Source organism: Ursus americanus, chromosome 23 (genome assembly GCF_024610735.1).
Source record: "Ursus americanus isolate L20-20 chromosome 23, mUrsAme1.1.p, whole genome shotgun sequence".
Taxonomy (NCBI): Eukaryota; Metazoa; Chordata; class Mammalia; order Carnivora; family Ursidae; genus Ursus; species Ursus americanus.
The window spans coordinates 28,731,886-28,755,234 of NC_142149.1; the positions used below are offsets into that span (position 1 = coordinate 28,731,886).

General features: G+C 45.8%; 1 protein-coding gene across 2 annotated transcripts in view; it reads right to left on the minus strand.

Moving 5' to 3' along the window:
• Positions 1 to 14,366: 14,366 nt before the first annotated feature.
• The window catches only part of MMD (monocyte to macrophage differentiation associated), a 36,524-nt gene continuing 27,541 nt past the window's right edge, over positions 14,367 to 23,349 (minus strand). The window contains exon 8 of one of the 2 annotated variants that reach the window (XR_015721313.1): positions 14,367 to 15,175. Coding sequence is in view for 1 of the 2 variants with exons in the window: in XM_087854515.1 (XP_087710641.1) it covers positions 15,693 to 15,947 (255 nt within the window). In the remaining variant the exon portion in view is untranslated. The other variant, XM_087854515.1, reaches the window with a different exon arrangement.

Sequence of the window (23,349 nt, forward strand, 5' to 3'; positions counted from 1 at the left end):
CCAGGGACAAGGCAGGGAAGGCTGCAGATTAATTCTCACACAATTTGCTATTGTCCTTTGAGAAATGTCTGGAGAGATGGAAAGGGGCCAGAAATTTGAGGATACACCAAATGTTGCCTTGGTTTTCCAAAAGAGGCAATGATGGATCCTTGGTACTTCAATAAGTATAACATTCTTTAGAAGCAAATGATGTGTGAACAGTAAAGAAATAGTGAATAATAGGAGTTGGGAAAATTCACTGTGAATAAATCATGTAAAATTAACCAACTTTCCTTTTCTGACAAAGGTGTCTTACTGGTAGATTCTGGAACGCTAGAGACACAGTTTGGAAATAAAAGTGCCCAAACTAGTTAGTGGACTAGTTAATGTCCCTCTGGAGTTAGTTAATACCCCGCGGAGTCCCAAAAGGCTGGTCTGTGCTCCGACTGGGACCAATAATGTTGTCTAGGACTCCAATGAAACCAAAAAAGCATACTTACTGATGCCAGGATTCCCAATTATTTGACATCTTGGAACAACAACAAAAATCAAGAAAATGAAATTTAATTAGTGAAAACGAAAAGTCTTACACCTGCTTGAAAACAATCAGATACGGAAGGAGCCGCCAGCGGTTCATGAAAAAGACTCCGGGTTCTGAGGACTACAAGCCAAGAGCGAGTGAGCAGTGTGATGCGGGGGCTTGGGAAGCATTGCCCCGGGGGCTCTGATTTCCACACGGCAGAGCAAAACCTTCTGAAGAGCCACCCTTCCATAAAAGCAATGAGAACACTGGCAAAAATGATCAGAATCAACATTTTCCGAACTCTAGAAATTAACCAAAGTCTCCCAACAATCCGAGGAGTATTTATTCAGGTAAAATGGCTGCGTCCTCATCAAAAACAGTGTGCTTTGTGGCATCTTGTCTATTCCCACCCACGGCCCATATATTTATATAAAAACGGTATATAAAGATACAACTAGGTATATTATATACAAATATGGACATATTACTAAGATAACACATGTGTATTTGACATCTTAGCAAAGTGCCTGGTACATAGACACCACTTCATAAATATTAGCTTCTTAATGACCCTCTTCCCTTTCTTCCCTTCCTTTATCCGTTCTGCCTCCGTACACAATCTGTTGCTAGATCCCCTTCATTCTTCTTTCCTAATTTTCACAGCAGATGGCAAGAATGGTGGCCTCCTGGGTCCAGGCCAGGGCTCCCATTGATAAGCCTGGGTCAGGCTGGGTTATCTCTGGGAAGGGAGAGGCAAATGTGAATTGTAACCAAGGATGAGAGCCAAGATGAATGCCAATAGTGGGGCTCAGACCCTGGACGTACACGAGTGTAAGGCAATGGACAGAATGTGAAGGGAAGCAGGAGAAGTGAAGAAAGGAGGAGGCAGACAGAGGGTAGAGGGTGCAGCTGGGATGGAGTGAGGGCACTGGGGGCAGCTTGGTGTTCGGTTGTGGCCTGTCTGTCTGCTCCACCTCCCTCCATCCTCACGCCATCCTTTCCCTGTGTCTTCATCCGTCTGCTTTACTATTTGGACAACTGCAGCTGTTTTCAAGTTGTGTCCCATAGAGATACGCCCAAGGCTCTTCCAACGTTTAATTTGGTTTTGAAAACCTATATCCAGTTCACCACTTGGGGAGCCGTAAGAAGGTGAGAGAGAGGTCTAGTCGGTGGAGACTCCTGTTGCCACCGGCTTCAGTCACTGTTTCCTGGCTCAGCTTCATTTTTATTTTCTTAACTATTGGGGTCTCTCCTAAAATTTAGCTGTGCTAAGAACGTTTGCTTTCATCAGGTTTGGCTTTGCACTGTTGCGATCTTGCCAGGGGGCATCTCTGCCTTTTTCTTTCACTCTTCTTTCCTGCACTCCACTCTGAATAAATCATGCTAAGTACCTTCTTCATTAAGTTCCCTCCTCCTTGCTCCAGAATATCAATTGACTTTTTGTCATCCTCTGAGCAAAGGTCAAACCCTTGGCTGAGCCTCTGGGGCCCTCTTTAGTCAGAACAAAAGGAACGGGATGATGCCCTATGCTGTTAGGATCCTTGAAGCACGGTGCACACTCTGAGTAAATACCAACTTCCCATCTGTGATTGTTCCTGAAGGGAACCTCTGCGTCCTCCCACCTCCTTGAACGCTACCTTGCACACAGGAATAGTACCTTGTAAATCAACTGAGACTTTCCTCCTGACAGCATACTTCGTGTGCCTGCATAGCAAAGCTTCTAGTTGGGGGAATGACCTAGTGATGTTTAGGAAGGCTAAATTCCTGTCTTCTGTCGAAAATAGTATGGTGATGTTTAGGAAGTGCCTCCAACTTCTATCTTCTGTTGTCTGGAAAGAGACCTACTTCTGGTTGGCCTACAAATACAACCATGGGGATGACCTAACCAAAGATCCCTTGAGCGCTTCATTACACCTGGCTCTTGATGCCCCCTTGTGGCAATCTGTCACCATGCAGAGGTTACCAAGGTGAACAGAGAGCTGTCCTTCAGTGGGTGCCTAACTCTGAGCCAACTATTTCCCATGCATTATCCATTTATCCCACCACAATCCTCTCAGGGAGCTACTATGAGTTTTACAAACTTTTCTCAGTAATACAGCTAACAAGTGGCAGAACAGAGACTTGAATCCAGGCAGGTTAGTTGGTTAGGCTATCAGGCCCCCAAATTACTTTGGATATTCACCCTGAAAGGCATCATGTGATTGAGGATTCTCATAAAAAGATTACAGCCCACATTAAATTCCTGTATGAGGAACTTGGACTTGACAGCACCAGTATTTCCAAGAATCTTAAGAAATATCTGAAATTCTGAAATGCTGCATTCGGTGAGAATTGGAAATACATTGAAATATCTCAAAGTCTTATTTCCAATTGCATTAGCAAAAGTGAGATTTTTTTTTAAAGCAGGTGAGTAATTTTTTTTAAAAAACGAGGTTTTGCTATTAGCCCCGTTGCTAACATGCCCAGAGACAGACACCGTGGTGGGTATACAAAGATGAATTAAAAGATGGGACTTCTGGAATAATGGACAAATAAACTCAGAAGACTTTCTACCCAGCAAAATAACAATTTAACTGAGAAAATTATTTTAAATAGCCATCACTTAAAGTCTCTGGCAAGTGTCCTAAGGGCATACAGCAAAGGAAAACCTTCTTTCAGGAAAAACTGTAAAATCTCAGCTCTTGCAGCACAGGTCTGTGGCATCTGAGACATGTTCTGCTCCATGTCCTCCCCACTAGCCGCATGTTATGGAAACTCTACCTGGGTCATGTGCAGCAACAGGGCTCCAGCATCCCTTAGACCCTGGTCTGGGGCTGTAGTTTGACTTCTGAAGGGGCAGGATGCTGGTGTTTCTCAGTTCCAGCCCCATTTTGTAGAAGTTCTATTCCAGATTGGCATACCAAGAGGCTTGGGTCTCCTTTTCTTTATCTAGCCTCCACTGGTAGGGTGGAAGCTCTGCTCCAGTCATGGTAACTCACTGGTACTGGGGCCCTGCCTACAGCCCAGCTTCCTTGCAGGGCAGAAATTCCATGCTGGGAAGGGCAAGTTGAGAAGACAAAGGGTTTCCATATCCCCTTCCCCTAGTACCCACTCATAGAGCAGGATGTCATCCTGGGAAAAGAGGGTCTCTGACCCAGCTCCAGTGCAGTAGTAGAGGGATTCTGCCTAGTGGGAAAAACAGGCCCCAAGGAGGAAAAGATCCACAGCTCTGCCTTAGGGGACTGACTTTATTTGGAATAAAGTATGGAAAACTCCATGACCACGAGCATTGTTGAAAATAATGGCCATCTTTGTGGAAAGCAAAAGGAGACTGGTATCCATCTTCATGATTCAAGCAAAATGGCAGAGTAGCAGAAGTGTAACAGGGAGAACCAGGGAAAGGGAAAGCCAAGGACTCTCCTTCTATCACAGTCAACTCTGGGGGTCAGGAAGGCTGGGCTGCGCTGCACCCCTCGGGAGCAATCAGAGCAGGATGAGGACAGAAGTCCGTGGGGACTTTGAGAGAAGCCATTTTGGAGTGGTAAGGGGAGACATCAGATCAGAATGTGAGGTGTGAGCGAATGTGAAGAGAAGTACAGATAGTTTGTCTGAAGGAAGCATGAGGAATCAAGAGAAGAGTGTGGAGTTCCACAGGGATGTGGGATCATCAGAGTAGTTTTGCTAGTTAGTAAAGTTTTTAAAATGAAAGCTTTTGCGCATGTTTGTGTGTGGAAGGGATGGATCGAATTAAAAGGGGCAGTTAATGATGTGCTGTAGTAGGGCTATTGCCTTCGAGAGAGAGGACCAGGTGCACATGAAGAGACCAGCCTTGCAGGGGAGGAGGACACGTGCTCTGCTGAACCAGGAGCGGAAGCAGAGACTGGGGCTGACACGAGCCCACGGACCGAACTGGTCAAGCAAAGGCAGCAGCCCTTCCACATGACGGTTTCTACTTTAACCATAAAGTGAAAGACAGGAATAGGCAATTTGGGGAGAGAAGAGGAGATCGAGCTTACCACGTACATGGAGAGAGAGCAGGAACCCGAGGCATCACGCTGTGCCCATTCGAAGTCAGTTATCCATCTAGAGCGCCGGCACTTCGCTCCACACTGTGGTTCCCCATAGCCATTCCTGGGGGCGCTGGCGTAGAAACCGTTCAGTTCGTAAGGCGGGTGTGATGAAGAGAGGACAGGGTAAAACAGGGATAGCAGTGGGGGAATGACGACATCGGTACAGCATGAAATAGAAGCCAAAAAGAGGTAAGTGATGTCGAGAGAGGCCAGTGAACAAAGGAAAAAGGAAGTGGTTGGAGATGTAGTTCAGAGGTCTAGAAATGAGGTTTGCAAAACCATGCACTTTGGAAGAGGTGTGGGTATTTGACAATGTCTGCGGCAGGGTCGTGGTCCCCTGGGTTGAGGCCCCGCTGAGAAGTGCACTGAGCTGACGTTCAAGGCCTTGGGTGAGCAGCCTCCCTGCAGATGCAGGTTCTTAAGCTCAGTGGCCTTGACTTCAAGAGACGGTGACTGCATCAGGTGTTCAGTGAACCAGGGCAAGTGGCAACCAAGGAAGGAGAGACGGGAGTAATGTAGGATGGCATGAGCTTCAAAGGAGATGGGTTTGTTGTGTCGTTGTATGTTTTGGGTTTAGTTTGTTTTCCTAAGAGGGCAGGGGAATAATGGTCTGGAAGTAGCAATGGTGGACAAGGAGGGCCATTATCCTTCCATTGGATCCTGAGCTATGAGAGAGGAAGGGGGCACACAGTTCCCTTGGGTTTCAACTCAGGCAAGTGGGTGTCGGAGATACTCGAAGAAGTGTTCGAAGATATAGATGAGTTTGCTGACCAGTTGGTGGAAGCTCTTGGCGGCAGACTTGTCGGGGTTAGGAGGGAAGACAGGAGGAAGGGGGTGGTTAGACCAGGGGATGTATAGATACGCTTTTATTTTTCAAAAAACAGGAGTAGCATTGCTGATTGGTAAAATAACTTACTGTAATATCATTGGTTAACGACATACATTAATATGTGTATTAAAAAAATCTCCTCCTACTTAGTAAAATAACTACAGAGAATCCCACCAGCCTCTGATTTTATTTTTATTTCTTCTAGCATTTTAAATGGCTTCCCCATCCATTTAGACGTCTTGGGCCCTCACTGGTGGTTTGTGGCTTTGATTCTGTTGAGACCAGCTGGAAAACAAGCCATTAGGAAATGCATTTGGACCACACTCTGTGCCCAACAGAAACAAAACAGAATATCTATTTCATTAGCACACCAGGACCTGGGAGAGGTGAGAATTCTCTGGAAAGAAAAGTACAAGAGGGCTCAGAGAGATGTCAGCCAAGCCCCACAAACTCTGTTTTACTTCTTTCCAGACCATATCTCAATCAAAGCCGCTGGACGAGATAAGGCTCTCTGGCTTAAGATGCTGCAATTGATATTCAGATGAAAGGTAATAGGAGGACAACTGTCTCTCTCAGACGAAGGGTTTTATGTGAGGGAAAATAGCAGGCAAATCAAAGAAGTGCTGCGGCTCCCAAATAAAAGGAGAACAGGAGAGGGTGATGGGGAAATGGCTTAAATGACCAAAAGAAAGGCTGCACTTGTCTACACAGGTCTGGCCTGCCTGTCAGACAAGTCAGACTGTAGCCGGCCATCTGCTGCTCTGAATAATGACACGGCCACCCGCAGTGACCCAGCTTTGATTGCCTGGGCAATGTGTTGGGACCACAGGGACCCAGCTCCTCTTTCTCCTGCTGGGAAACACGTGGAGCCATTCCCTGGAGACCTATTTAAAGATATTGCATTGATAGATTAAATAGGATAATCTATCCAGCCCGCCTAGTGCTTAGGAAGGCTACTTTCCTTCCATTTCATCGTGTTGTAAAAACACTGTGTAACAATGGACAACACACATTTGCTCTAAAGAATTGGTTTTCTTTCCCTCTGAACTTTAAATTTGCAATAATTACAATACTGAAATGATCGTTGCTGTTGTTGACTCAAAATGGCTCTCTTTGCGTTGGGCGAGATTCCATGTGACATGAGTCTCTATGCAAGAAGGTTCAGTTAGTGAAGTTGCCTCACCTGGAAGGTGGTCTCACAGCAATGATTAATTATCCTTCCTGAGATGCTCCCGCATGTCAGCTGGGTGCTGTGCTAGACACACATTATCCCCTTCCCGAAACTCTGGGAGACAGGTATGAGTATCCCAATTTTATCGATGCAAAAACAACAACAAAACAAAGCTAAGGATGTACTGTATGGTGACTAACATAATATAATAAAAAATCATTAAAAAAACAAAACAAAGCTAAAGCGTAGGAAGGTTCTGCTGGTCGGCCAAGACTATTTTATTAATGATAAAATTCACAAATAAAAGACTTTCTTTAACTTCTGTCGTGTCAGTGGTGGAGAACAGCTAACCTTTGATTCGATTTTAAAGCCCTATGAGTCTGTTACTTAAGCCTGGGTCCCAGTGATCAAACACAAGAACATACAGTTAAAAATGACAAGTGCATATTCCTGCCTATCTTATTTTTCTTGAACACTGATGATTTTGATCAAAACATAGCTTCAACTATAAGAATCTGCCCTTGGGTCTCTTGTCTTCCCATGCCTTGCTGTCTCTCTGGGCAATCTCACTCATGCTTAGGGCTTTACCAGCCAGCTCAACTCTGATGACTTCAAATCTGCAAGTATAGCTCAGTCGCTTTCCTGAGTTTCAGACCTAGCTATATCCAACTACCCATGAGATCTCTCTGCCTTGGGATACCTAAAGGACCTCAAACTCAACAGATCCCAAACAAAACCCATCCCATTTTGTCCTAAGTAAGCTTCTCCTCTTCTAGTCCCTGTCCACCCAGTCCACCATAACAGGAATCTGCAAGTCTTCACAGACTTTTCTCTCTCCCTCTCTTCATATATCTTATTGGAGGCCAAATCTTGTAGGGGAGAGGTTCTTGGGGTAAGGTCTCCAGATCGCCAGCAGCAGCAACAGCAGCTGGAAGCTAGTTAGAAATGAACATATTTGGACGCCACCCTAGTTCAGCCCCTTTGGGAGGAGGACCCACAATCTGTATTTTAAGAAGCCCCCTAGGTGATTCTGACACCCGCTCTAAATTGACCTTCCACAGTATCTGTATGATTACCCAATTCCTGAAGCTTTTACTGCAGTCATTTCCTAACCAAGTGTACCTTTCTCTACTCTTAAATCCCTCCACGCTATCCTCCCCTTTCCTACCAGAATGTTCCCTCTAAATGCAAATCTGACCGTGTCTCTGCCCTACATAAAATTCTCCAATGTTCCCCCAATGCTTAAGCAGCTCTGTCTACTAAAAATATAGTGTGGGCCACATATGTGATCTTTTTATGTGGCTCCTGGAAAATTTTAAAAGAAAAAGGAAAGTGAAATTAATGTGAATGCTGTTACTGAACCCAATATATCAAAAATATTATTGCAATCTGTCACCAATATAAAAATCATTAATGATATATTTTATGTTCTTTTTGCACGCCAAGCCTCTGAAATCTGGTATATATTTTTACACTTACCGTATCTCAATTCCAGATGTCAAATTTTCCTTGGAAATGCCTGACTTATATTTAGATTTCATACAATTTACAATGGAGTCAAAAGAACACTTGTACTTACCCAAGTTGTTCCAAACATACTTAAAAGTTTTCCAATAACTGAACTGAATCCTTTTTTAAGTTTAAATGAACTAAAATTAAATTGCTGAGTCACACTAGCCACATTTCAAATGCTCTATAATCCCATGTGGCTACTAGCTACCATATTGGCCAGCGGGGTTTAGAGGACCAATTTCTGGCCCATCAGTATGGCTTCCCAGGCCTTCTATGAACTAGCTTCTCTCCAGGTTCATCAGCATATCCCATCCTCATTCCTTATGCACATAATGATACAGTTACACAGAAGTGCATTTCCTAAGACATTCCACATCATTTCACACCTCAGGGCCTTTCCCATGACACCTCCCCTCCCTCAATTACTCTATCTCCCCATTCATGTGTCAAAACCCACCTACTTTTTAGACCCAACCCAAGAGGCACCTCCGCTATTAAGCCTCCCACCTCTTCCCAGGACTGACCGACCAATTTCTCTTTTAAGCTTAATCAAACTCCGTGTAAAACTCTGAGACTCACATGAGATTGCATTTCACTTACTTGTTCACGGATCTCTCCTTACTAGAGAATAAACTTCTAAAATCTTGTGTTATTCACCTTTTTTATATCCCTTGCCCTGAGAACATCATTCAATGCTACTGGACAACTTAGAAAATGTTTGTTGGGTTAACAAAGAGTTAATACCCACACCCACACCCTTGGTTCTGTGACACTCTCCTCCGTGAACCTGGAGGGCAGCAGGGCGCTAACAGTGAAGAAAGGGCTGTTTTGTCCTCATTGGCACATCAGGCAGTGTCTTCGAAGCCCTAGGAGTGAGACGGGCTTTCTGCCTTCCCATCTCTTCCTTCTCCAAGGGTGATGAGACACACCTTTGCTGGCACCCTCACAAAGGGTTTAGAAACAAGACTGTACATTCTGGTGATTGTTGGCATTCTCTGGTTTGCTCAGGCCACGTCCCTTAACCTCTCTGAAGCTTGGTTTCCTCCTCTGTAAAACAGGAGTGATAGTAGCTGCCCTCCTCATGGAGACGTGCTCACAGAATGTGCTAATGTGTGTATGTAATATGCTTGGTAAATTGTGACAAGTTAGGCGAACCTATGGGTTTACCACCATTTCATCTCAGAAGGTCACCAACAGACTAGAACAGGGATCCCCTCCTTTACACAAGAGTCTACACTGCCTTAAAGAGGCATAAGAGAGGGAACTCAGTGCATGATGAGGATCCTGCTGGTGAGGACAGGCTGCCCCCTGTTCCACTCTCTTCATCACATTCCATTCCTAGATGGAGAAGATGCTACTTTACACTCTCCATCGGTTCTGGTGTGTTCTCAACCACTACATCTGGCTTTTTCCCCTCCAAGTCTTCTCTTATCCTCTTGTGATCTTTCTGCACCCAGGCTGCTAGATAAATGTTTCTGGAGTCAGGTGGAACTAAAAAGCAAAAACAACATGGTAAAGCTAATGGGTCTTATGACTGACATCCCAGTCCAGGTGTGAGCTGTAAGATCTAACGAAGTACTTGCCGAGCTGGGCTCCCTTCTGCCCACGCCCTTCTCCCAAGAGGAAGAACCTCCGCTGCTCGAACGGAAGCAGAGGATGAGTGCACTGAGAAGGGGCTCCTCCCAGAGTCCACTTCAAAGGGAAGTAGGATGAGAATGTCCCCAGGGAAGTGTGAGGAGGCAAGAGTAGAGGAAGCCTTCCCTGATTCTGGTGGGACCCGGGCAGGAACACCCATGCAGGTGTTCCTCATACCCTGTGGTCTGAGAGCAGAAGGTAGAGAGGATTATGTGAGAGGCTGAGAGCAGAAAGGGTCTGAAACAGCCACCCGCAGTTCCCTAGGCTCCCAAGCAGTGTGGGAGATCCCAGATTTCCCTCTGTCCCCAAGGTGGACAGTGACAGCCAGCAGGTGGATCCTGACGGTGTCTGCATCACGATGAAGCAGATGGACGGGCAACCACACCGCAGGTAAGCACACCTGAGAATCAGGCAGAGGCGGACACAATGGTGAGAGGTGACACCCAGGTATTCTCTGCCTCCCCTACCTCTCATCCGCACTCAGCCCATGGTGCTTGGAACTGAGACACAGCCCTAGGAAGTCCTAGGAAGGAGGAGAAGAAAACGTGGAATTGAGTGAGCCAGGCTGGAATTGGCTTGACTAAAGATTCAGTCAGGATTGTAAATTCCTACAAGGACTGTAAATTCCTTGATGGTATGTTCTGTGTCGCGCATCCCTGCTTCCCCCAAGCCAGGGTTTGCACACAGCATAAGCCCACCTGGCAGGTGTGTGAACTTGTTCTGAAATGAGCGGAGTTGGAGATAATATGTTTTCTTGGCACACCTGGGTGGCGTCCTCTCTTTTCCGTCGCTTGTCTGCTGCCCCAACTCGGGAAGCATGTGTGCGTTCTCTCATTCACACGTCTGTTCATTCCTTCACTCAGAAAATATCAATGGCGTTCTTGAACTGTACAGCTCTACAGATGGGAATGGGGAGGGCATGCAGAGATTTAAAGTGATGTGTTTGCATGCTTTCCTTTGTTTTGTTTCAAAATTTCAAGAGTCCTTGCCTATTCGTTTTGGCTTCACAGCCACAGCAGAGGTGAGGGGAAGCAGACGGTGTTAACTTCACTGTTCAGGTGAAGAAAAAGAGACAAGTTGAGATCTGACCAAAGTGACATGGAAATTCGTGGTAGAGATGTAGGGGTGGGGGAGGGGAACTTCAGTTCTTCTGATTTCTTTGCTTTGTGCTCTTAGGTAATAAGACATCAGAACGTATGTTTGGTGGAGCGCCTGGGTGGCTCCGTCGGCTAAGCGTCTGCCTTCAGCTCAGGTCATGATCCCAGGTGCTGGGATTGAGTCCCATTATCAGGCTCCCTGCTTAGTGGGGAGTCTTCTTCTCCCTCTCCCGCTCCCCTCTGCTCATGGTCCCTCACCCTCTCAAATAAATAAATCTTTAAAAAAAAGAATGTATGTTTGGGTTAAAAGCGCCGTCAGCCAATGGAAAGAGCTGCCAGTGGCCAGAGCTAGAACAATTTAAGCAACAAAATTAATCAAATAGTATTTATACCCAAAGAATAAAATAAATATCCATGAATCTATACTGACATAAATAAATGACCGCACAAATAAATGCGTAGGACGGCCAGATGTCACTGAAGAATTCCAGATAATTTATTTCGATATTCCGCTGTAAAGGAGGTGGAACAGGAGTCTCCACTCCTTAGGTGTGAGCTGCCTTCCGAAGAACATAGTGTGGAGAGAAAGAAGAGTAACTCTACAGTGAAGAAACCTGACAAGCAGCACCTCAGGCCAGTCACTCAGGTCAACATCAGTAGTGAGAAGTCACGCTGACAGCGTGTACCCTTGGTGTGATGTAATGAGCACAACACTTTACCTCTGTGATTACTCTTCCCAGAACCCCAGTCTGACTATGAGAAACACACCAGGTGAATCCTTGTTGAGGAACATTCTACAAAATACCTGACTAGTACTCCTCAAAACCGTCAAGGTTATCAAAAACAAGGAAAAAGTCTGAGAAATTGTCACAGGCAAGAGGAGCCTAAGGAGACAGGATGACTAAACATAGCTTGGAGGGGATCCTGGAACAAATAAAGGAGATTAGATAAAAGCTAAGGAAATCTGAGTAAATACAGGCTTTAGTTAATAATAATTTATCCATTTTGGTGACTCGTTGTGACTAGCATATCATCTTCATGTAAGATGTTAATAGAGGAAACTGGACGTGGGGATATATAGGAACTCTGCCATTGTCACAACTTTCCTGTAAATCGAAAATTATTCTGAAGTTAGAAGTTAATTAAAAGTGAAGTAAATTTTTTTAAAAGATTTTATTTATTTATTTGACAGAGAGAGAGAGACAGCCAGCGAGAGAGGGAACACAAGTAGGGGAATGGGAGAGGAAGAAGCAGGCTCCCAGCAGAGCAGGGAGCCTGACACGGGGCTCGAACCCAGGACCCTGGGATCACGCCCTGAGTCAAAGGCAGACGCTTAACGACTGAGCCACCCAGGCACCCCATAAAGTGAAGTAAATTTTTAAAAAATAATATTAATTGTACAGTTTAAAAAAAAAAGTGCAGTGAATTTTTTGCATGCATGATAAGGGAGAGGCTGGGAGGAAGGTGCTAATACCCTGCTCTCCCATGAGTCGGTAGGGTTTACCGTCAGCTTTGGCTGAAGTAACACAGAAAAAGGCTCTCGTATTCCTGTCACAAATATGTGGCCCCTCCAGTGTCTGTCTGAGTCTGGACAAACACACTTGCCGTGCCATCATCTCCAGAATCTCTGCTTTCTAAGGTCAATAAGCCCATGTACCCCTCTTTGGTAATTCCTCTGGTTTACCTGGAACTTGAATGTCTACTATAGCATCCAGTTAATTTTCAGAATCCAGAGATGATTGAGAGATTGGGAGACAGAGTACCTGTGAATATCACCTGGTTGCCATGCCCCTGCCTTGACTTTTCTGTCTGTGTTTCTTCAAAAATGATAATCCCTGGAGTAGTACAAGGTTAAACGGTATAAGGTATGTGAAAGCTTTCTGTGACCTAGAAAGGACTCTGAAGTTTTATGTTTGAATGTCCTTGTCTTTCAGGAGACTAGGCCTGCCTGTGTCTTTTCTCCTTTTGAACACTACTCTGGCTTAATCAATTCAGTTCAACAGACATTCGTCAAGTATCATGAATATGTTCGGCACATTAACAAGTACCTCACTGGGGTAATGGTGTCCCTGGAAATGTAAGAAGATGGAGAAGCTTCAGTTTTTCAGCATCTTCATGGGTCTGGGTAGATGAGCTGCCTGGGGTGGGGATTAGAAGAGGCATGCATCAGTTATAACACTCTTGGTTGTTGGGCAATGAAAAACCGAATCAAAGTGGCCTGAACTTATTGGCCTATCTAACTGGAAGGTTCAGAGTCAGGTGGACTTTAGGGTTCAGCCATACAGTGGCTTACCCATAGCATCAAGGAGGTAATTTTTTCCTTTTTCTGCTCTGTTATCTACAGTGATGGCTTTATTCTGTAACTAGCTCCCCTCAGGGTATGGGATGGCTGCTAGTAGCAAGTGGGGCTCTTCGCCTACTTGTTCACAATAAGGTGAGGTGGGGAGGGCACTTACAAAACTAAAGCCATAACTCATGACCTTGACTACCCTATCTTAATCAGCCACTCCTACCTCCAGTCTTTTGCCAGTACCTAACTATGCATTATTTCCTTCCCATCTTGAAATACTATTTATTTTTAATTTTATTTGTATATTTACTCATTTATAGTCACCCCCCCACCCCAGAATATAAGCTCCACTGGGTCATGGATTTCCTCTTGTTCACCAGTCGTCCCTAAACTACCTTCTAAAGAGAGCAGGTCCCTCCTTGACCTACAGGAGAGAGGCTGAGTCTGCTACAAGGGTTCTTCCTTCCCTGTCCTCCTTCCTAAGCCCATGCTGATTCCTGCCTGAGTCCTGATTAATGGGGGGTAGGTGCTACCAATCAGTATTGTACTAGAATAGGACGATCACAGGTGCCACGGGAAGGAAGGCCTTTCTCAACAAAGGCAGCCCTAGTTGGTTTAGTCTGGTTGGAAACATAGGCCAGTTGACTGGAGAAGCCCAGGTAAAGATGGAAGGATAAGACTGATGGGCAAACCGTCCTCAGAGTAAGGAGGAATGAGTGGTGGGTAGCACGGTTGGTAGTCAAGTGGTTGAAAAGCAAAATGATGTAAGATGAAGGTTCAGGACCAAGTCTGAACTGAGGGTGAGTATGGTGGAGCTCTGTCATGCAAGCCTTCTGTCTACATTCCTGAGCATGCGAACCACGCCGTGCGTGGCAGGGCTCCACGGGCTCTGCGAAATAGTATTAAGAGCGCCTCACATTTTAAGAGCATTTCATAACTTACAAAACATATTCCCAGACATTATCTCACTTCATTGTCACAGCCATTCTGTGGGGTTAGTTTGATCCTTCCTATTTTGCAAGCGAAGAAACCAACCCTCAGCGTGACCGTCCCAAAGCCACGCAGTTCAGGAGAGGGAAAACCGGATGTGGATATTCCCCTCCAAGTCCTGAGTTCATCCTACCTTGGTGCAGTTGAAGAAGGAAGGGTTACAATTGCCTGAGACAGAAATGCATCCTTAGGCTCAGGTTTTCCTGTTTTGCATTATGTGTCTTTCCGTTTAGAGTTGAGTTGCTGTGTAATTCTGTGTAAATATGAGATTTCCCACAATAAAAAGTTAAAAAAAAAAAAAAAGAGATAAGAACAGGGTCAAGGTGCTTGGTCAAGCCCTGGCAGAGAAAATCCCGGGCTGGTCAGGCCCCAAGAAGTCAGGTGCTCAAGGGTCTCGGCTTCAGCACTTTAAGATTTAACTTTAAAAAAGAAAAGAAAAAAGAACATTTGGGAATAAGGAATAAGAAAAATCATGTGTGTGCTTAAGCAGCTAAAAAAAAGGCACAAAGGAATGAGTTGTTCCCTCCGGGTTTTATATTCTCTTGCCAGATCCTTTAATTATGCTTCTATTCTTTTTTCCCAAATTTAATTTTCCCCCAGACTTAAATAAAGAGCAGATGATGTTTCATAGAAGGCTTAGTAAAGTGGCCGTTCGGAAGTTATTTTTGCCCGGGTGCATGTTCTGGCTTGATCTCCAATTCACTGTGTGATCTCGGGTTATTATTCACCTCCTGGGAGGTTCACGTTCTCCAACTATAACAGAGGAATTAGAACATTCGCCACCAAATGGCCTCCCAAGAAGACGGACAAAGAATGCAGGGGGATAGCCACGAAGGCACTTGGAACACTTCCAAAGATGAATGTCTTCAGCTGGGAGATTAGAGCATCTTCAGAGTCACCTGGGTTCCTGGGTGGCTACAGTCCAAGCTGCTCTGCTGGCTGGGAATTAAAGCTGGAAGGACTTCAGTGATCTGGGCTGGATCCCGGCCAGAATGGGTCCCCAGGTCTTTTGGAACTGGTGCTCTTTCTGTTTGCTGGTTGATCTGGGTGGTTTGACCTGTAAGGTGCTATCATTTGCTCTGATGCTTCAGGAAACAGTACTGTAAGAAAGGGGCGGGGTCAGTCTTTGATCATCCATGCTAATCTCAAAGAGCAGGTAATCTCGAAGAGCGAGGGTCATTTTAATTCAGCATTGCAATTTGGAAAAAAAAAAGTTTTACCATCTTAATTTTGTTATGCTCAAGCTGAACTTTGTAACATGGAAGGGAGAGGAGGCCCAGACAGACTGGATGGTGGGAGGGAGGCTATCTGGAGTGGAGCCTGGCTCCAGGGTCTCTCTCTGCTGTCATTTGTGAAGATGTCGGTACACATCCGACAGCCTGATCTCCAGTACCTTGTCTTCTCAGCACTGATGTCAACAAATGCTCCTTTCAGTGCCAGTGACCATCAAGTCTTCATGCAATCGTTCATTCATTCACTTACTCAATAAGCATGTTCCAAGTAGCTCCTATGTGTCGAGAACCTCTTAAGGTTCAGCAGTGCAGAGATTAGTTACCTCCCTGACCTTGAGGCTGTGGTGGAGAACAGATGAGCACAATGCAGTGTGATTACTAACTGTCACAGCGGAATGCCTTTGGAGAATGTGAAGGAGGAGCCCCTTCTAAGCCCAGCGGAGTCAGGAAAGAGTTTCAGGAAGAGGTAACACTTGAATTTGGACTTGAAGTTTAAATAGGGTTGCTCAATGTGAATGGAGGAAGGTGAGGGCAGGGAGGGCATCCACGAAGAGGGAACAGCATATGCAGAGGCATGGAGGCATGATAAAGCAGTGGCATCCTTGAGGAATAGCAAGCCTTCTGGTTGGCGGGAGGGTACCTGGGAGTGGGAAGAGGTGAGTTCACACAGGTAAGTAGGTACCAGATCCAGCACTAAGCTTATCCTGAAGGAGAAGACGAATTATGTCGGAGAATCAGGCCAGATTCTCATTTTAGAAACAGCACTTGGGTAGAAATGTGGAGACTAGATGAGAGGTGTATGAGGTCAAAGGAGTAGGGTGGATGGGATGAATGAGGTGAGGTGGATGGGGTGGAGTGGGGTGGATGGGATGGGGTGGGTGGCAGAAGACTTGTCGGGAGCAATCAGAGTGAACACAACGGATAAGGGTTTCAGCTCCGGTGGTGCCCGTGGAGGAGGTGCAGAGTTCGGGAGAGATCCAAGAGAATGAGACGTGTGAACTGGGGGAACGCAGGGCATGCATGTGCGGGAGGGAGAGGTCCAGAAGGACTCTCAGGTTTCTGGCTTAGGTGACGGTGTAGATGGTCACACTGTTGGCTTACACAGGAAATACAGAAGGCACATCGGGTGTGGGTGAAGAGATGACTTACTCAGCTTGGAAAGCACTGACTTTGAGGTGGGTATGGGACATCCATGTGAAAACAGCCAATGGGCAAACGGGTTTAAGGATCTGGGAGACAGGACAGTGTGGAGCTAAAGACCCTCACCATGCATGTGGGTGAGGTCATTGAGGGTTAGAGGGCTGAGGAGGACCCTAGGGAACCAATATTTAAGGACCAGTAGAGGGGGAGGAGCCAGGGAAAAAAAGACTCAGGCCAGAAATGGGGGGGAGGGGAGCCTGGCTGCAGCAATGTCAGGGAGGCCAGGGCTGGGGAGACACAAGGGAGAGTAGACAGTGCCATCAAGTTCCTCAGAGAGGATAAGAATGAGACAGGCCCCAAAACAGGGCAAAGGAAGACAGGGTTGGTAGGGCAAGCCCCAGGCAGCAGACGGGTCTTGAGCAAGAATCTCCAATGGGAATAGGGCCGCCCTTCACACAGGGTGGAAGGAGCTAAGTAGAGGAGCAATCCGCCCGCACCCCTTTGCCCTAATTCTAGCCCAGGGCTCTTTCACAATCTTCAGAGCACCTCTGATGAAGAATAATTGAGAATGGAATTCAGCACTGACTGTCGGGTCCTGTGTTAGGTACTTTCTGCAAATAATCCCACCATAGCCCTTTAAGCCGGGAGCACAACCCTCCCTTTCAAAACAAGGAAATCAAGGCTTGGCACAGCCCAATCACTTGCTGCTCTCTTTCCTCTCCACTGGTTGTCAGGTCACGGCCCCCAAAACACATCGGTGAAGAACCATACCAGCGCTCGGCATCTACGGAGAGCTAGTCTTTCATTGCTCACTGGCTCGAGCTCCTGAAGCTGATGAGTGAAGAAGAGAAGCTTGAGCCAGATGCAGGTTGCCATTCCTGCCAGTGATGCGCCATATGCACAAGTTAAACCAATGGGCCCGACAGAGAAGATGCTGCAAAAAGACACTTTCTCTTAGAGGAGCAAAGGCCAGCCAGGGAGAGGTCGGGAGTAGAGGAAGGTCAGGCAGCTACCTTCGGCTCCCTCCCAGTTACTGAGCAGCACATCTCCCCTCCAAAACAGTTAGACTCCTTGGCAATACACTGGCCCACTTTTTAAGATTGGTGCTTGCTTACTTACTTACTTATTTATTTATTTATTGGTGAGAGAGTGCATAAGCGCGCAAGCAGGGGGAGGGGCAGAGGGAGAGAGAGAGAACCTGAAGCAGGCTCCACACTCCGCATGGAGCCTGATGCAGGGCTCGATCTCACCACCCTGAGATCATGACCTGAGTGGAGATCAGGAGTTGGACACTTCACTGACTGAGCCACCCAGGCACCCTAAGATTGGTTCTCATTTTTAAATTCACATTTATACAGTGTTTCAGTAACCTCTGAAGTTAGTCTTATTCCTATCATCTGCATTTTCTTTTTCTTTCTCTCTTTTTTTATTTTTATCATCGGCATCTTAAAGATAAATTGAGACTCAAGTCAAGCTGCCCATGTCCTTTCTACTACTTAGGGGCCAGGGTCTCCTAATTATTCAAAATCCAGATGCTGGGATCTTTCTAACACTTAGTGATAGATGATTCCAAAAGAAATTCCACCACTAAAACAACGTCACACGTGTGCCTGTGGACCATACAGTGGCTTCCAAGGCCCCATGTACCCACTATTCGGTACCCCTGATAAAGAAAAAGTTATCCATGATACTTGTTAAAGCTGGGAAGGCAGACTTTATTCAGGGGTGGCTACTGCAATGGGGTTTTGGAGAAGCGGGAGATTCAATTCCACTCTGAGTATAACCAGGACAAGTGGGAATTCATAGCCAAGGAGCAGGTGGGAAATTATTGTTTCCTCAATAATTTCAATAAGGCTGGGAAGAGTCTTATGAAGGCAAAAGCCAAGGTTATAAGACATCAATGGTAGGGAAAGAAGAGCTTCATTTGCTATTGAGAGTGGGGGATTTTCCCTAAACTGACCCAACAGCATACTTGCTAAACTTGAACTTAACAGGTCAAGGACAGAACCGAAGTCAGGGACTGGTCAGAAAGAAGATTCAGGGAGGCTGACTCAAGTTTGGTGGAAGGAGAGAGTCTTTGTTACCCCTGTGGCCTCCTACCCAAGACTGTTCTCCGCTCACTCAAATACTCAAGTCAGGGGCCTTCTTTGCTTCTGCAGGAATGCCTTTGGGAGCAGGTGTCTTTGTGGCCTGGGGCCTCACCCTCTCAGGTCTTCACACACGCACACACACACACACACACACACCCCTTCTTAGTGCGGCCTTCCCCAAGTGCACAAGGGCATATCCACACCCCCACCCCAGCATTCCCCCTGATTATTCGCCATACCACTTATTAAAACATACTATATGTTTTACTTATACGTTTTACTTAGTCTGTTTTCCCCCAGCAAGAATGTCAGTCCCATGAGGCAGGGACTTGTGTCTGTTTTGTTCACTGTTCCATCCCCAACAATTGGACCAGCATCTGGCACACAGGACAGGCTCATTCTTTGTTGAATAAATTGGATGGCCAGATGAAGGTCTCCCCAAATACCCTCAGATCTTGATTACCTACGTCAACAGGAAAGGATACTAATCCCCAGTGACAGATGATCCGTCCAGCCAATTCATCATGTACCTCGCCATGCGTTATTTCAATGTTAAAACAGTAACACACGGATTAGGTCAGAGGAACCATGAAATAGTTGCCTTCCATAAGAAATCTATGGTGTTACGTGGTGTGGTGACCCAGAAATACTGGGACAAACCTGTCTATGATGCAGGATTTGCTGCAGAAAAACTCACATGCATACAAACAAGATCACCTTACACACACACACACACACACACACACACACACACACACACAGGGGACCCTCAGTCCACACTGAATAGATACAATCACCTCCCCTTCCCCACATCCCATGCAGTATTTCCCAAGGGCACCTCACGCTGCCCCTGAGCCTGCTCGCCTCCCCCTGCCATGTGCCCCCATATGTGCTCCTTCCCATGCCTGGAATATTGTGTTTCCCCTACCCTATGTCCACCGGACCCACTGCCCCCTCACTTCTCCCCTCTCTGTAATTCCTCACTCACCCTGCAAGTCTCTGCTGAACTACTACCTCTGTAGGGAGGACTCTGACTCCCCTGGGGAGAGTTAATCACTTCCTTCTCCAATAATAGCATCCAATACAAACACGGTGGTTATGTTGCATTATGATTGCTAATTTGTTCCCAGTCTCCTTCTCCCCAGGAGACTGCAGGAGCCCTGGAGGGCAGAGACTGACTTTACTCAGAACTGTTTCCCTGGCCACTAACACGGGTGTTGACACACGACAGGATAGTGGTGAATGATGGGGGTGGAGGAGGCGCTCTAGGCCTCCCAGATGCTGTAAACAAAGCGGGAAAACATCTTGGCCCAGAGGTTTCTCATCTTGGCCCAGAGGTTTCCTGCCTGGGAGGCTGGGTAAAACCTGCTTCAAAGGAACAGGACGGGTTTGAACAAATGAGCTGCTGAATAGAGGGATGTCATTCAGGCTAGAGGAATATCCATTTGAGGGCGGAGGTTACCACAGGGGATCCTTTAAATGATGAGTTTCTTCAGCGTTCTCCAAAGCAAGAGCTGCATCGGACAGGGAATTCGAACTCAGCCCAGCAGACTTTTGCACAAAGTAAGGCACGTCTGGTGAAAGGCTGGTTAGATCAGCAGCATCCTCTCCTTGTCTATACATGCTCTGCCCTGGCGTTCACGGGCCACAGGCATCGGGATAGTGCCAGACACCAGATCAGCAAAAACGTATCAGGCCTCAAATCCAGATGAAGGGAGGAAGGGCAGAGAATCAGAGCAGGGATCTGGTGTTTTGTTTTTTGCTTTTTTTTGGGGGGGGAGGGTTGGTTGGTTTGGTTTTTCATTACAGCATCCCCAATATCTAGACCAATCCATGGCACATACCTGATACCCCAAAATTATCTGTTGGATGAATGTGTGACTACGGGACTCTATAAGATCACTGAGCAAGAAACGAGAAGACACAGACATGATCACACTGTAGTTAGAAATAATTCTCTAATAAGCCACTAAGGGTTGGTCTGGTGGGTGAGTCTCCCAACAGGCATACTCACATAACAGCAGATGGTGACCAAATTGCTGTCCAAAGAGTGTGGGTCCAATTAACTGAAGGCCTTTGGTCTAAGTGGAGTATGCACGTTCCCATCTGGGCACAAAAGGACAACTGCCTAGCTTCTTCCTTTTCTACCATTTTCCATGTCATATTCAGCCTCTGTCTCAAGAATTTAGTGAATATTTAAAGAACATTTGCTACAATGGGCACAAAATCATCAGAAAGCCTGGGGTGACCAGATGCCCTAGTGTACTCTCATTTTTAAGGTTTAAAAGGTGCACAAGATTTTTTTTGGAGTGCTACTGAACTGTTCCCTTCAGGTTGTTTTTGCATGAAAAATCTCTGCAGGTGGCCTCTAACCATAATTTTAAAAGCCTGGCCACATGGGAAGGAAGCTAACATTTATCTGGTGCCAATCATATGCCAGAATGCATAAACTAGACACTTTTGGTTTATTATTCAATCCTTATGACTGCACTATGAGGGAAGTGCTATACCCCTTTTGCAGATAGGAATTGAGGCTCAGAGGTAATCCGTAACTTGCCTGAGCTCACCCAATCTGTCACAGGCTGGCTGATGATTCCACGCCAACTCAACACACAGCTCACAGATGGGCTTCAGAAAACATTCGTGATTTTAAGAGAACCAAATCCTCTTGATCAATACCTTTTCCTGACTTTTCCAGTAATGGACACATTTGACTGGGCGTACCGAGTTTGGCCTGGCACAGAATGGCAAGAAGACCTGTGACCGCTTCGAGGAGATGAGGTAAGCCTCCAAAGCATGTTTTCCCAAGGCCCCCATAAGCCTCGCTCGTCTCTTTCAGTTTAAGCCTTCTGACTGCAGTGAAAGTCTGAGCGATAATGAGCTGTGTAGGAGAAGGAGAGTGTTCTGTTGTGTTGAAGGCCCCTGATGAGAATAGCTTAACTCCCCTTGCAAAGTGGCTGGAGTGCACAGTGGCACCGCTTCTTGGAAAAATAACATCACCAATACATCGCAGGGATGTAGGTGGGCATGGCACAGAACGTAAGAACATGTTGGCACTATCCGTTTAAAATAGCAAAAGCAGCAGAAAGACATGAACGCAGTCATTCTAACCTTGTCAAACTAAAAACATTGCTTGGGCCCTCTTGGGAAACTTTACTTTGCTTCACAAGGAGGGGAATCAGCTTCTTTGTGGTCTGGTTTCATTTGGAAACATTCGTATTCCATTCTTCCTCTAATCGGCATAGAAGAGTAACCATAACCCACAGATACCCAGTACAAATACGGAGATTTGGAGTAAGTTTTATTTTTAAGAGGTCTTCTTTTGGGTAGACCCATCAATAAATCTTTAACCAGGAATTGCACTCCTGAGAATGAAAACAGACTCTGGGCTTCCTGGGTTCAATCAAGTTCTGCCACTTACCTTGGACAAGGAAACTAATTCATCTGTGTTTCCTCGTCTGTAAAATGGGGATAACAGAATTATCTACCCATAAAGATTTTTGTAAAGTTTCAATGAGATAATCCGTGCAGACTAGCACAGTCCTCAATGGGAAGCCCTCAATAGTTTATTATTATTACCTAATGGACCCAATCATAAATATGGACAAAGCTATGCCCTGGTATCACTGTAGTACTGTTTATAATGGAAACTGGAAACAATCTAAAAATATAAAATTAAGTGAATGATTAAGCAAAATAGGCTGCATATCTCCAGTCCAGAAAAAAGGTAGAGCCATTGAAAATTCTGGCTATGAAAACTATATAATAATATATTGTAAATGTTTATAAAATAAGTGTGGGGGGGAAGCAGTATACAAAATCACATATACGGCATATTTACAGGAAATACATGAACATGTATTAGGATGAATGAACTCAGTGATTTAAAACTTTTCTGTGCTTTATTTTCCCAAGTGTTTTATATATTTTCAGAGTAAAGACATACAAAATAGTATTTAAACGTTATCTTAAAGTTGCTTTTTGAGTGTAATCTACACTAAGGCTCAATGGTTGCAGAACTGAATGTTATTTTTGTTTATTTTGTTAATATGTTCAGAAAAAGAGGACCCAAGGGGTGTAGGGTAGGTAAAATAGTTTTCCAGGCTTATAAATGGTTGATAGTTCGTTCTCTGGAAGCTTCAAAAAACAAGGCTGGCTTTTTTCCTTATTGAGCATACACTATCTAATATTTCCATGACAATTATTCATCAACTTTCCTGTCGTTGCTGTGAATGTTCTAGCTGACCCTTGGTCAGGGAAGCCAGTAAGGCCAAGGAAGCTACAAGTAGGCTCCCAGCAGATAGAGCCTGCGACAGTGTTCACGATAGACAAGAGGTACTTGGTCCAAACCACTTCGTTGTCAGTCTCTCTTCTCCAACCCGCCCTCCTCCCTCTCCTACGTTGAGCCCAGTGCTGTGCCACAAGCTGAGGACAGAGGTGGAGGTGACTCAGCTCCTGCCTCGAAGGAGGTCAGCCCGGGAGCAGAGAAGCAAACTCAATCCCAGTGACAATGGCCACACTATCAATGCTGTGCAGTCAAAAGGGAGGGCATCTGATGGCGGTTGGGAATGAGGAAATGTTTGCCAGGGTAGGAGAAAGGCTGGGGAAGAGCATCCCAGGCTGTGGAACAGCAGCTGCAAAAGCACCAGGAGGGCAGTGTTGGGGAGGAGGCTGTGAAACTCATTGTGGGGCTGGAGTCTTGTGGGGCTTTAGTCTGGGAGGGCGGATGAGGAGTCAGCATGTGAAGATACCAGGTGGCTGGCCTGAGTCGCACAGGCTAAGAGTCCATGGGCGTTTTAAAGCTGGGGAGAG